The sequence below is a fragment of the Camelus bactrianus genome, chromosome 14 (assembly GCF_048773025.1).
Source record: "Camelus bactrianus isolate YW-2024 breed Bactrian camel chromosome 14, ASM4877302v1, whole genome shotgun sequence".
Classification (NCBI taxonomy): domain Eukaryota; kingdom Metazoa; phylum Chordata; class Mammalia; order Artiodactyla; family Camelidae; genus Camelus; species Camelus bactrianus.
The window spans coordinates 964453-978522 of NC_133552.1; the positions used below are offsets into that span (position 1 = coordinate 964453).

Below are 14070 nucleotides of genomic sequence, written 5' to 3' on the forward strand. Positions count from 1 at the left end.
CCAAGTGAGCTGGTGTCAGTGTAATATGTTAAAGTAAATGCAGTGCCTACAACTAGATTTTTAAAGTGTTGCCTAGGAGAGAGGACCACAGGGAACATATATATCAGAATTATTAGTTTATATAAAATACCTATTTCTAAAATGCTTGAGGGCCCTTGAAAATTGTTCTTTTTTTGTGTGGACCAGACTGGGCTCATTGCAGCCTTACTTCTCTGTTAACTGACTTCATAAGCCTCAGCACCCTTCCTCTTGAGGGGTCCTCAGATTTCAGCGTGTATCACAGTCACTGGGAAGGCTCGTTAAGAGAGACTGCCTGACCCAGCATTTCTGAGTCAGTCTGTGACGGGCCCAGGACTTTTATTTCTGACAAAGTCCCAGCTGCTGGTGGTCCTGGGACCACACTTGGAGAACCATTGCTGCTTCTTAAAGGAGGTGACACAGAATACACGTGACTAGTGTAATAAAAAGGTCCCTGCTGCTGTTACCACCAGACTCACATTCACAGGCGTGAGTCTGGTCTCCTGACTCCGGTCTCATGCCCCGGCTCTGTCACCCCAGGGTGTTATTCTGGGGGTTGGTGTGAATGGGGGTGCTGAGTAAATGGTGTATTGTTATCACTTGATACAAATTACACTGAGAAGCAATAGTGTTTGGTTTAGAATTTTGAATATCCATTCCAGACTTTAAGTACTTCAGTTTGTTTTTTACAAAATTAACTTAAAATGAAATGAACTTGTTTTAACCACTTGAAGTAAAAATGCATTACTCTTGTAAATGGATAATTTTGGCTTAAGGTTTTAGCAGCTCGGTGCCAAAACATCAGTTCAGAGAAACAGTTGAGCCAGGTCACCTGAAAGTCCACTTCACAGGGAGAGCTAAACCCCACGAGTTCCAAGTGCGGATGGTGCCGCCCCGGGTCTGCCGTGGGGAGGGGAGGGGACAGGCCGCTGCCTGCTTCTCTGGGCTGTGTTGGCCCGAGTCTCAGCACACGCTCGGAAGAATCCGGGTAAAGACACCACCGTAGGTTCCCAGCGAGGGATTTCCTTTACATTTCAGAAAACAAGAATTACATCCCTCGGAACATGGCTTCCAATTGAAGCTGCCTGCCTGGCTCTGGGCAGGTAAGTGTGCTTTAAGATTCGCAACACAGCGAGCTGAGCGGGCGTCTTTGTTTCTGTTTCCAGACAGCGGCGGCAGCAAAGGGGAGCGACTCAGCGCCCAGCTCCGCGCCCTGCCGGGCGCGGGGGAGCCCTACGAGAGCTGCAGCAGCAAAGAGCTGGGCGAGTGCCTCGCCCCGCCCCGCCCCGCCCCTGACAGCCCCGCCCCGCCCCTGACAGCCCCGCCCCGCCCCCGGCAGCCCCGCCCCCGCCCCAATGGCCCCGCCCCCAGCCCCGGAGGTCCGGGGAGGGCGGCCCTGAGAGGTCACCGCAGAGTTGGGAGTGACTTGGGAGTGTTTCTGCTCACTCCGACTTGTTCAGTCTTGCTGATGAGGCTGTTTCCACACTTGCTCTGCTCTTCTGTGTAGCAGTGTCTGTAAATCTCTAACGTAACGTCTGTTTTGAAACCTAGATGCCTCCTATGTGGACCCACTTGGCCCGCAAATAGAAAGACCGAAAACTGCAGCCAAAAAGAGAGTCGACGAGGATGACTTTGCTGACGAAGAGTTAGGAGATGATTTGCTTCCAGAATAATACATATTTTAATATATTATTTATTAAAGGAAAGAAATTGCCTTACAAGATAATACTCATGTTAAACTTTGGATTAAGTATCCAAACGTTAACTTTGCACAGTCAAAACTTTGAATAAGCATATTCTGTTGTGTGAGTGTGGGTTTAGTTTTTGTTTTATATTAAATGGAATAAAGACATGTAAAACTAATATTTTGGGCCAGCGACTGACTTAACCCTTGTGAAAACATTGACCCACAGTAAAAAATCAGCCTGGTGGCACCACCTGGACCCACACACGTGTGAGCATGTGTGTCACAACGTCCCTCCTGTTCCTGCAGTGTGTGCTGCCATCTTCTAGGAGTTCATTAAAACAAAGTGTTAGTAGTGACAACACTATGCTCATTTCCGGGTTTGCAGCTTGAAAAATACCGTGCTAGGTCATATCCACTGTGAGTCTTTATTCAAGCTAAATTACTTGGAGTTTGGAAACCATGAGTCTTGGGAAGTCTTGCCTCATGGGTGTTATAAAGCTATTAAAACAATTAGGTTTTGGAGGCAGTACAAAACATAGTAAGAGAAAATACCAAACCATGACCCTGTTGCTCTTTTCCGTAGTTTTTCCGGTTTCAACCCAGTGGCACCAACAGCCCCGAGCAATGAGAACCTCAGGAGTGCATTCCCATTTGAGAGGCAGGTTTGGGAACCGTCCGAGTACAGCTAGTGTGTACTACCATGAATCGAAGGCGATCGCTCGGGGGAGAGGGGAGAGAAGACCCCTCCCCGACCACCCAACAGAAAAGTCGGCAGAGCAGCAGGTGAGGGGGGCTTCAGGATGGGGGGAGGCTCCCAGTTCCAGGGAGGACACCATAGGTCCTGGCAGGCCAGCGCTCCCACTCTGATGACCAGGGGAAAACAACAAGTAAGTCACTGTTGAAAGCGACTGGAGAGCTGTGGACTAACAAGACCAAACCAGAAGTCCGGAGAGGAAGGCGCCGCTTCCCAGTGGGCTGGTGACCCTGGCTCGTTCGTCTCTGGAGACAGTGGCCGGTCTGGAGCAGGCTAAGAATTGGAAAGAGGCTCTCCTGGGAGGGGAGACACCTGCAGAGCTCCCGGTGGGGTGGGCACCGTGAACTGGAAACTTGGAAGAGCCTCAGGGCTCTGACTGGCCTTGTGCCCTGCTGAGCTCTGCAGCCGTACTTGAGCCTGGGGACTGAGCTGGAGGCTTTAAAGCTTCAAAAGCCTCAGAGACTTAAAGTCACGTCTCCCACAGTTTTACAGTTCTTGGGGAACAAAGCCCTGCTAGAGGAAGGACATTCCACGAGTATACAGCTGGTCCCCTCTCAGGACATCTGATGTTCTGTGAAGCTGCGTGAGGCAGGCTCATGTTCTAGATTCAAGATCTCCAGGGGCTGGCCGGCCCCCTCGCCCTCCTTCGCGGCCAAGACACAGCTGCCAGGCTCTCAGCCAAAGCCTGGAAGGACAGATGTGAGCCAGGTGGCCTGACTCCTATAGAAACTGACCCAGCTCAGGCCATGGTGCACTGAGGTCAGTAGTCCCAAGTCCTCTGCGACTGGCAGAAGAAAGAGGAACTTCCTCTGGTAACGCCGTCATTTGAGGCCTTTGTGTTTCTTGTGTGTACAACATGTGGGATGTGATAAATAAAGAGGTGGGAAATGGCCAATGATCAAAACAAACAGAAGCGACACCTAGAGAACACAGATAGCAGGCCTGATGGGCCAGGACTTCACAGTGACCACGACAAGTGTCTTACACGCAGTAGCAGAAAGGCAGACAAGACGGGTGGAAAGCTGGAGAATTGCAACAGAGTTGGAATCTATGAGCAAGAGCCAAACAGATGAGCTAGAACTGAGAGGAGATGCGATATTTGAGGTCAGGTCATCAGATGGACTTAACAATGTACTGGACACAGCGGAAGTCAGGATTAGTGCACAGATCATTAAAACATATCAAAGTCAAAGCACAGAAATAAGGACTAAAGCAGATGGTAGGACATGTCGGACATGGTGAAGAGTTTAAGTAAATATAATAGGAATCCCACAGAAAGAAGAAAGAATGGGAGTAAAGCAGGGTTTAAAGAGAGAATGTCTAGAATTTCTGCAGACTGATGGAAGATGACAGCCCACAGACTGAGGAAGCCACGTGGACAGCAGTGAGAGCAGGCGCCCGGGCACGGGGCGCTCGGCTTGTGAGAGCCAAAGGCAGACAGATCCCTCCCAGCAGCCACATCACGGGGGCACGCTGCCTTCAGAGGGGCGACAGGAAGACCTCAGGGTGGCTTCTCCATGGAAATTAAGGAGCCAGAAGACACCGAATGACACCCTTAAAGTGCTGAAAGAAAAGCTGCCAACCTCGAGTTCTGTTCCAGTGAATGTATCCTTCAAGCTCTAAGGTTAAAGCCTTCAGACAGACAAGATTTGAGAGAGGAAATTCTAGAAATACTTCTAAAAGAAAATTATTCTAGAAGTATGAAAAGGCAGAAAGTGTGCAAAGCATCAAAGAAGCAGTAGGAAGGTGCATAAAAGTACAGTGGCAGAGACAAGTCTACAGCCAGGCTTCCCCGCACGCGCCGAGGCTCATCTGGTCATGGCGACTGGTGGGGTGGGCCTGGCAGTGCTTGGGTGCGGCACTGCCTGGGAATACTGGGCACTATAGGCTTAAAAATCAGTCAGTCAAATAATGATGCCTTGTGGGGCTTAACATATGTAGGAATAAAGTATATAACAATGCTAACCCAGAGACTGGACTGATGCCAGGTGGTCACGCCGGTCAGCTGGTGGCCGACTGATGAGTCAAGGATACATTTTGGAGTCTCGAGTAAGCACTGAAGGTTAAAAAGAATATATAATTTCTAAGCTAATACAACAACTAATAAGTAAATGTAGAATAATGGAGTTAGAAAATCAGCATTGTGCAAGCACCACAATAGTAGTTGATTCAGCCAAGAGTCATCCAAAGCCAGTGGAGGGAAGTCTCACGGGAGCAGTGCATTTGCACAGCCTCAAAGTGCTTCCCTGCAAAGTATTGATTAATTACATGAGGGCTTTACTAACTTCACATGGGAGAAACTTGGTGCACAGCACCTAGCCCAGGGACCAAAGTTAACATGACCATAACAGGACAAACCAAGTTGCGTTCCTCCCGGTGTGGTCGCAAGGTTCCTCAGCGGATGTTCCTACCAAAACGTCTAACCCTAACCTGACAGTGAGGAACGTCCTACAGAATCACTGGCCTGAACTGTTGAAAACCGTCCAGCTCAGACAGAGAATGTCAGAGGAGCTGCTCCGGATTAAACGCAACACCTGACCCTGGTTCAGATCCTGGTCCGGAGAGAGTGTTCTAGGAGCACCATGGGGACAGCTGGTGAGTGTGTGTGGGGTGAGTGGCCTCTATCTGTGAGGCTCCCTAGCGTGGGTAATGGCACCACGGCTTCGTAAGTGCACACCCTAGTTCCTAGGAAATGAGACACGTGGGACAGAGGGTCCTGATGTCTGCAGCCTAGTAGTCAGAAAAGACACAGTGATAAAGCAAGTGTGTGAAAACGTTGACCTTTTTACTGACCTGAGTGAAGGGTAAATAGAGTTCTTTGTGCTATTCATAACTTTTCCATAAATCTGAAATTATTCCAAAATAAAAGTTTGTTTTAAAAGCTAATGAAAGATAAAATATGATAATAAAATACTTGATTAATTCAAAGAAAGGCAGATAAAGGAATGAGGAACAGCTGGAAAAATAGAAAACAAGCAACAGGATGGTGGGACTTCAACCCAATTATGTGAGTAATGAGGCTACATTGGTGATTACAACACGATAAGAAATAAGACCCAACCATGTGTTACAAGAGACACGTTTTAAATATAAGGGTGCAGACAGGTTGGAAAAGATGGAAAAAGATACACTGTACAAACATGAATGAAGAGGAACAAGGGATAAGGGAGTGATCATCTACGTCCAGTGACAGACAAATGTAAAAAGATGAAGGAAACTGACTGGCAATAGTAATTCTGTCATTTCAAGTTTGTTAGAAGCGGTTGCAATGAAGTGTGGGGACAAACGCCCAGTTTGCGTGGGTTGGGCAGAGAAAGGAAAGTGGCTTTGGAGCCAGGGAATGAGGACAACTCAGAACAACTGCTGTAAGGTGGACAGAGAAATGCGGGCGATGGTGTGACCTGGGGTCGAGAAAGGGCTTGACAAGCGTATCAAGACAGGCAGCAGGACACACGTGGGAGTTGGATGCAAGCAGGCTGGCGGCGTCAGTGCCAGAGCACCTGTGTGTGCAGAGCACGGCGAAGGGGGCTGGGGAGGACAGATTTGTGGAAGGAAATGGGAATCAGTGATCTTGGGGAAAGCCTGTGACGCGGAAGGTGTGATGGATGCGTGATGGAACGGTAACCTGAGACGTGTGACATAAATCAGAACGGAGTCCAGTCAGCCCAGCTGCATGAACTCGACAGAGCTGAGGTTATCCCAGGTGAATGCAACGGGGCACTAAGGGTGCTCGCAAGGCTGTGGTGGTGGTGTTGAACCGTGAACTCTGCACCAGACAAGAAGGGAAACAGGGACTCGAGGAGGTGGCTGGTGAAGAGGTGGGATCAGAAGACTTGATGAGATCAGAGGGTTCCAGGCGTGGTGAGGAGGGGAGGTGCTGTGTCAGGGAGGAAACTGCATGCTCGGGAGGGGCCGGCCATGGTGATGATGACCTCTGAGGCATAAGCACATGCTTCCAGAGTTGAGCCCAACGGGAGAAAAGACAGTCGGAGTTAAGGTAGCCACTAGAGGCCAGGCAGTGAGAGTCCTCTCGCAGGTGTTAAGGGTGCTGGAATGATGAATGGGGTGGTGGGAGGCCAGGTGCTGACCGAGAAGATGACAATGAAGAGACGCGGCTGGAAACCTGATCCTCACAGGAGGGAGAGGTCTGCACCACGTGCCCATCGCTGATGCACGAAGTTAAGTGTGGAAGCGGCCAGGCCCACGTTGGCCCTGGAGCGATGGTACGCACAGGACCCCCAACAGCTGGCCGTGCTGAGTCGCACTAGGCCTGGTCTGGGGCGGCTGAGCCACCCGGGGGTGAGAGGGAGGGGTGGAGGTGGCCTTAAACCAAGCTTTTGTGACAACAGGGATGGCAACTTCTTGAGTGGAGACTTCTGGAAAGGCATTCGTTTCCAAGGAAACAATGAAGTTGATTTTTGAGTATTGGTTGCCTTTTTCTCACTTAATTTTGGATTTAACTATTAACATGTTTATTTCACATGTTCATAAATATGTTTAGATTTGAGGGTAATTATTATAAATTGACATTTTGCACCTGTTTATACGACATTTTCTCAATTGTTTAATCGCAAAGGTGTGTTTTGTTCTATTAAATGGGCCAACATTTTCAGTAATTTATGATCTTTCACAAAATGAAAATTGCTGGAAAGTAAGTATTTTCATTTCCAAGTAACAAGGGAGGAGAGAGAAGTTGCCATGTTACCAGGCAGTAGAAGGTGTTGAGGAACATAACAGCATGAACAGTCTGGCACAGTATCCCCTTCCCTTTGAAAGGATGTATTGAGAATTCCTATGAAACTCTGTAATGATGGTCTCTCTCCTAAAGGACTCCCACACTCTTACCAAATTAAAAAAAAAAAAAACAAGTATGTGTTTATATATTGACATGTTTATTCCCATTTTACCAGAAGGGAAACAAAGAACATAAACAATTTATCTGTTACTTAGAAAAAAAGTTCTGCAACCTCAGAACAGACGTTTACTCCCCAAGCTGTAAATTGCTTAAACCGCTTAAATTGGAGATTTCTGGGACTTTTTTAGCAGTAAATAAATTCCTACACTCTTCAGTTATAGAATATTCAAGGCGTACAGAAGTGTTGTTTTCTACACAGCGTAACTGAAATGTAGTTTAACCAATGGTTTACACGGCAGATACCACAGCTGCAAACCATTTAGGGAGACACCAGTTAAGTGTTTTCTACACTTTGGAAAACCTTTCAGCTGTTGTCAATCTTTTGTTCTTATTTGCAAAGTATGACTGCTGTAAGATGGCCCTAATCATTAGCCTGCCACCTAAAAAGCATTCAGCATTAATTTATAGAATGAGCAAATGAGCGTGTTTTTTTCTGTCCTTTAAACAGAATTCCTTCATTTAAGCGTTTTCTTTATTTACAGAGTATCAGGCTTATTTCACATGCCTGCGCGCACTTACAATTTCGTCATCACGGAGCAGGACTCTCCGACCCTGCAGCGCCCAAGTGATGCCCAGTTCCGGCCACAAAAGCACAAGCTGTGTAGAAGGTTTGGTACTTGGATGTGAGAGTTGGTGGAGGGGCGCACGGCCTCCCGGGTGTTCAGAGGGGAGACGCGGCCTCTCCTCACCCAGGAGGAAACACTTGAAAATCTCCAATAGGTTTCTCGGAACCACGGCATCTCGGAGAGGAAGTCGTCGTAAAGAAGAGGCTCTTCTCCAGGTGGCCCGTGCTACTCCCGGAGCGCTTCAGTTGCCGGGAAGCTCTTCCCACCCGAGCCAGGACCTGTCCGACTTCCCTTCCAAGCGAGGCCGCCTCCTTCCGCTCAGCGCCGCGCCGCGCCGCTCCGTTCGGACGAGTCCGCGCCGCTGCGACCACCGGAGGCACTTCGGGGAGATGCTGGGGCCGCCGGTGAGCGCGCTTCCCCAGCAGCCGACGTCTCCTGTCCCCGCGCGCCGCGTGCAGACGCCGTCCGTCCGGGGTCCGGCGGCGGCCTCGTGCGGCCCGCGCGCCCCGGACACGCAGGGGCCGCCGAGGGGTCCCTGCGGCGCCCCCGCGGCGCCGTCACAGGCACTCGCAGCCCGCGGCGCAGCAGCCCGGCCGGCACACGCACACGCGCACCGCGCACCCGCGCCCCGCGCAGACCCCGGCTCGGGGCGGCGGCGGCGGGGGGCGCGCGGGCCGGCGCGGCGCAGGGCCGCGGGGTCCCCGCGGGCGGCGCGCGGGCGGGGAGGGCGCGCGGGGGCCGGCGTGGTCCGCACCCATCCTCCGGGCGAGGGCGCGGGCTGGGAGTCGGGGGTCGGGGCGCTGGAGGCTCGGGGCGGGGGGCGCGCGGGCGGGGTCCCGGGGGCGGGGCGCGGGGAGGGGGCGCGGGGCGGGGCGCGGGCCCCTCCTCCGCGCGGCGCTGAGCGCGGCCTGTCCCGCAGGTCTGGGTGCTGGTGGCCGGCGTCCTGCTGGCGCTGTCGCCGGGCCGGGCGGGGGGCGCCCCGAGGGCGGGCCGGCGGCCGGCGCGGGCGCGGGGCTGCGCGGACCGGCCGGAGGAGCTCCTGGAGCAGCTGTACGGGCGGCTGGCGGCCGGCGTGCTCGGCGCCTTCCACCACACGCTGCAGCTGGGCCCGCGCGAGCAGGCGCGCAACGCCAGCTGCCCGGCCGGGGGCAGGCCCGCCGACCGCCGCTTCCGGCCGCCCACCAACCTGCGCAGCGTGTCTCCGTGGGCCTACAGGTGAGCGGGCGCGGGCAGGTGGGGCGGGGCGCCGGCGGGGCGGCGGCCTGGGAGCGGGTCGTCCCCGCAGAGGCCCCGCGCCGCCCTCGAAGGAAACTGCCTCCTCCGGTCACCTTTCCGTGATTTCAGACGCAGCGGCTTCTCTCCAGAACCTGTCCTAGGCCAGGTACGTGGTGAAGTGGGCTCCGCCAGGGACCGAGCCCAGTGGTCGCTTTGCTACGGGGTTTTGCACGGGAGGCCTGTGCGAGGGCTGATGTGGGGCCTTGCAGACGCTTCCTGGGCGCCTGTGATGGTCCCGGTGCTGTGGGCCCGGACCCCGAGGAGCACCTCCTCTGAGCCCCTGTGGCCTGTAGTCGAAGGGAGGGGTGGTGGCGGTGGGTACTCGGGGAGTAAACGGGGCGGTCGTGGTAGGACGTGAGAGGTTAAGGGGAGATAGTTTGGCTGGGGGAGGACCAACGTGGCGTCGTGCACTTTGGACAGTCGGTACAGGGATCATCTCAAAAGAAAGGGTGTGCAGATGGGGGAGGCGGGGCGTGCCCTCAGCACACGCGTGACTGTCTCCTTCCTCGCCGTCGCTGCTGAGTGTAGCCGCCCCGAGGGGCTCACAGTCTGGCTGGAGAAGATGGGAGCCCTCAGTGCCAACGCCTCGGGAGAGGTGCTAGAGAAAGAGCTGGGTCGGGGGTGGCCCAGGGGAAGGGGAGGAAGAGAGGGGCCGCAGGCACAGAAAGCCTGAAGCACGGGTGGGTGGCGGGGGCGGCAGGACAGGAGGCCGGAGAGGGCGCAGGGCTGGTCTCGGCTTTAGTAGCAACACTTCAAGGCTGACGTTGATCCTTGAGTGTGCTGTTTTTTTTAATCGAGGAAGCCATTCAAATCCTCATGTTTTAGGAAGCCGTTCCTGGGGTGGGGAGAGTGAACTGGAGGGGGAATACTGGACACACGCAGGGAGGCCGGAGGAAACGGTGAGACCGGGGCCGAGTCCAGCGATATTGTGTGAAGAGGTGAAGGTGACAGGATCTAGTGGAGGATGGTTCCCGGGAGGGGACGATGCACGTGGCGTGACAGTCCACACCGAGGTGTGCAGAGACTGCCTGAAGCCAGCCTGGGCTCCCCTGGCTTCATACACGCGTGTCCGCCCGTCCTGGGGCTGCTGCTCTGCCTTTTCCTTCCCCCTCCTCCCAGGGCCCGGCCTTGTGTGCCGTGCTGAACAGCAGTGAGGAGATGTGGGGAGCCTCCCAGCCACGCTGCTGTGGCAGACCCCTCTCGGGGGACAGGCTGAGGCCCGGCCCGCGAGGACCTCCTTGGGGCATGTCCGTCATGTGTCAGGCGTGGGTTGTTGAGGTGTTTAAGCGACAGTGAGGAGCACGTCTTTTGGAAGGACATGAGTTCGGTCCTGGGCCTGTGAGAGCAGGCGGGCGGCAGTGTGGTCTCAGGAGAGACAGGGCTGGGGTCCCGATGGCGGTTGTCACCCAGAGCTCTGCACGGAGCGGGTTGGCTGAGTTGCCCGCGCTGCTCCCCAGGGAAGACCCCTGCGCCGCGGGGAGGGCGAGGCTGAGGGAGGTCAGGGCCAGAGCCGCGCCCAGCGTCGGGTCCTGCCCGCGGAGCCTTGGCCGTGTAGGCCTGGGAACGGGCGCTGCATCGTTCTCATCTGTGGAGAGGCTGGCGAGAGCCCCTCCCCCGGAGCGCGCGGGCCCCACGGCTTCTGCCCCTGCTTCTAGGACCACAGGCATGGATGCCGAGGCCGGTCCTGCCTGGTCTTGCCCGGAGCCCCTCTCCGCCCTGACCCTGGGCCGCCTCCCGCCTCCCGCCTCCTGGGTTACTGTGAGCGTTAGAAGCAGTACACGAGGAGCCCCTTAGAGGGGGTGGCGGCCAGGGTGGGCCTTGCAGGGACCTTCCTGCGGGGCGGGGACGCGGTCGAAGGGTCTGTGCACCTGGCGACCACGCACACTCAGAAGTGTGTTAGGTCCCCTGAGAAAGGGGGCGGGGGAAACGGACGGCAGGCACAGGAGGGACCACTTCGGATGGATGGGATATCTTAAAATAGAAATGCGGAATATGAGGGGGCTCTCCGTCCCTACTGTCCCTCCTGGGGAGGTGGACCCTTTAGTAGACAGTGTTGGGATTGAGTGACGCGCTGGAAAAACGTAATTGCATCTCACTCCCGTATGGAAGTAAGTTCCAGATGACTCAGATTTAATGTAAAAAAATAAAGCCACAAAAACACACAACATGGTCAATTATATTTATACTCTTGAATGAAGAAGGTGTAGTTGGTAGCTTACGAATCCCAAAGTCATAAAAGAGGAGATGGATTAATTACATAATGATGTGCCATTTCTTTTTGGCACAATTAAAAAAACAAAGCAAAACAAAAACAGGGCAAACTGGGAGAAGATACTGACAACCCATGTGACAAAGGGCTTTTTTCTCAAGAGCAAACCAGCAAGAAAAAGGGGAGAGGGGCCAGGGGCGGTCACCAGGGAGGGGCGTCACGTGACCCAGCGCCGCCCGGTGGACTGGTTCGCACGCAGGCCTCCGTGAGATGCGGGGTGGCGGCCTGTCGCTCGCGAGGACGCGGCGTGGGGAGGAAGGCGAGGTGAGCGGATTCAGCCCTGAGGGAGGACCCGGGTGTGAGCCCGCCCGCCGCCCCGCGCGGCTGTGTGTCCGGGTGCTCTGCGTGGGAACTGCCCGGGGCCCACCACGAGGCATCGAGTTTGAGAAAGTGCGTAAAAACAGGGGAGCAGACAGAGCTGCTGCGGGGGCGTCGGAAGAGAAGCCGTGGGTGACTCGTCCGCAGACTAAATGGCATTTAAGACGTGTCCCTGCAAACACACCTTGGGCATCTTTGGGGCATGGCTGTCGCGGTGCCTCTCAGGCGGGGAGGTGGGAGGCTGGGGACAGGCATGGGAAGATGTACCCTTCACTCTTTGAGCCTTTTGCTTTTTCTGTGAAGTCTCCGTATTACATATTTAAAAAACATTTTGATTTTTATTATTATTGAGGTATAGTTGATTTACAGTATTACTTCAGATGTACAATGTAGTGATTCAGTGTTTTTAGATTATACTCCATTTAAAGTTTTTGTAGAATACTGGCCGTGTTCCCTGTGCTGTATAGTGTAACTTTGTAACTTATTTATTTCATACCTAGTAGTTTGTATCTCTTAATCCCCACCTCCATCCTGCCCCTCCCCCTTCCCCTCTCTCAGCTGGTAACCACTAGTTTGTTCTCTGTATCCGTGAATCTGTTTGTTTTGTTATATTCATTCATCATATTTTTTAGATTCCACATATAAACAATAACATAGAGTAATTATCTTTCTCTGTCTGAAGTATTTCACTAAGTATAATATCCTCCAGGTCCATCCATGTTGCTGCAAATGGCATTGTTTTATTTTTTATGGCTGAGTAGTATTCCATTGTGTAAATATACCACAACCTCTTTATCCAGTCATCTGTCCGTTGATGGACATTTAGGTTTCTTCCATGTCTTGGCTATTGTAAACAGTGCTGCTATGAACATCGGGGTGCATAAATCTTTTTGAATTTAGTGTTTATTTTTTCTAGATATGTACCCAGGAGTGGAATTTCTGGATCATATGGTAGTTTTTTTTGTTTTTTGTTTTTTGTTTTTTTTTTTTTTGAGGTACCTCTGTACTGTTCTCCACCGTGGCTGTACCAGTTTACATTCCCACCAGCAGAGCACGAGGTTCCCTTTTCTCCACACCCTCACAAACATTTATTATTTGTGGTCTTTTTGATGATAGTCATTCTGACAGATGTGAGATGATATCTTGTGATTTTGATTTTGATTTCCCTGCTGTTTAAACAGTGCAGTTTAGCATCTTCATCTGTATGTCTTCTTTGTGAACATGTCTACTCAGGTCTTCTGCTCACTTTTTAATCAGGTTGTTTTTGTCTTGATTTTGATACTGAGTTGTATGAGCTGTTTAGGGGTTAATATCCAAAATATATAATTAGTAATTGGAAATATTTTATCCCATTCAGTAGGTTGTCTTTTCATTTTGTTGATGGTTTTCTTTGCTGTGCAGAAGTTTTTAAGTTTAGTTAGGTCCCATTTGTTTATTTTTGCTTTTGTTTCCTTGGAGGAGACAGATCCAACTATACACACACACACAAACAGCGTGCTACAACTTATGTCAGAACGTTGTGCCTATGTTTTCTTCTGGCTTAATGGTTTCCAGCTTTATATTTAGGTTTTTAATCCATTTTGAGTTTATTTTTGTAAATGGCGTGAGAAAATGTTCTAATTTCACTCTTTACATGTAGCTGTCCAGTTTTGCGAACTCTGATTGAAGATACTGTCTTTTCCCCCATTGTATATTCTTGCCTTCTTTGTCGTAGATTAAGTGAACATAAGTGCATGGGTTTATTTTTGGGCTTTCTATTCTGTTCCATTCTGTTCTATGTGTCTGTATTTGTGCCAGTAACATATTGTTTTGATTACTGTAGCTCTGTAGTACAGTCTGAAGTCAGGGAGCATGATTCCTCCAACTCTGTTTTTCTTTCAAGATTGCTTTGTCTACTTAGGGTCTTTTGTGTTTCCGTACAAATTTTAGAATTATTCTAGCTCTGTGAAAAATGCCGTAGGTATTTTGATAGGGATTGCATTGAATCTGTAGATTGCTTTGGGTAGTATGGTCATTTTAACGATATTAATTCTTTTAATCAATGAACACGGTGTATCTTTCCGTCTGTTTGTGCCATCTTCAATTTTTTCATCATGTCTTGTAGTTTTCCAAGTACAAGTCTTTTATCCCTGTAGTTAGGGTCATTCCTGGGTATTTTATTCTTTTTGATGCAATGGTAAGTGGGATTGTTTTCTTAATTTCTCTTCCTGATACTTCACTGTGAATGTATAGAAATGCAACAGACATGTGTGTAATAACTTTCTATCC

The 14070-nt window shown here is 51.6% G+C and overlaps 2 protein-coding genes across 8 annotated transcripts in view; both read left to right on the forward strand.

Annotated features, from left to right (window-relative positions):
* The window catches only part of IFT88 (intraflagellar transport 88), a 57270-nt gene extending 55389 nt beyond the window's left edge, over positions 1–1881 (forward strand). For 2 of the 4 annotated variants that reach the window (XM_074377887.1, XM_074377888.1), the window contains one exon: positions 1185–1881. In XM_074377887.1, coding sequence (XP_074233988.1) covers positions 1185–1525 — 341 coding nt within the window. In that variant the 3' untranslated portion in view covers positions 1526–1881. Of the gene's footprint in view, positions 1–1056 lie in introns of all 4 variants that reach the window. The other 2 variants (XM_074377890.1, XM_074377889.1) reach the window with 2 other exon arrangements.
* Positions 1882–2021: 140 nt separating this feature from the next.
* IL17D (interleukin 17D) overlaps positions 2022–14070 on the forward strand; it is a 31692-nt gene continuing 19643 nt past the window's right edge. For 2 of the 4 annotated variants that reach the window (XR_012511591.1, XM_074377894.1), the window contains exons 1-3: positions 5027–5054; positions 7857–8344; positions 8860–9155. Coding sequence is in view for 3 of the 4 variants with exons in the window: in XM_074377894.1 (XP_074233995.1) it covers positions 5042–5054; positions 7857–8344; positions 8860–9155 (797 nt within the window). In the remaining variant the exon portion in view is untranslated. Of the gene's footprint in view, positions 2489–5026; positions 5055–6663; positions 6683–7856; positions 8345–8859; positions 9156–14070 lie in introns of those variants that run through there. The other 2 variants (XM_074377895.1, XM_074377896.1) reach the window with 2 other exon arrangements.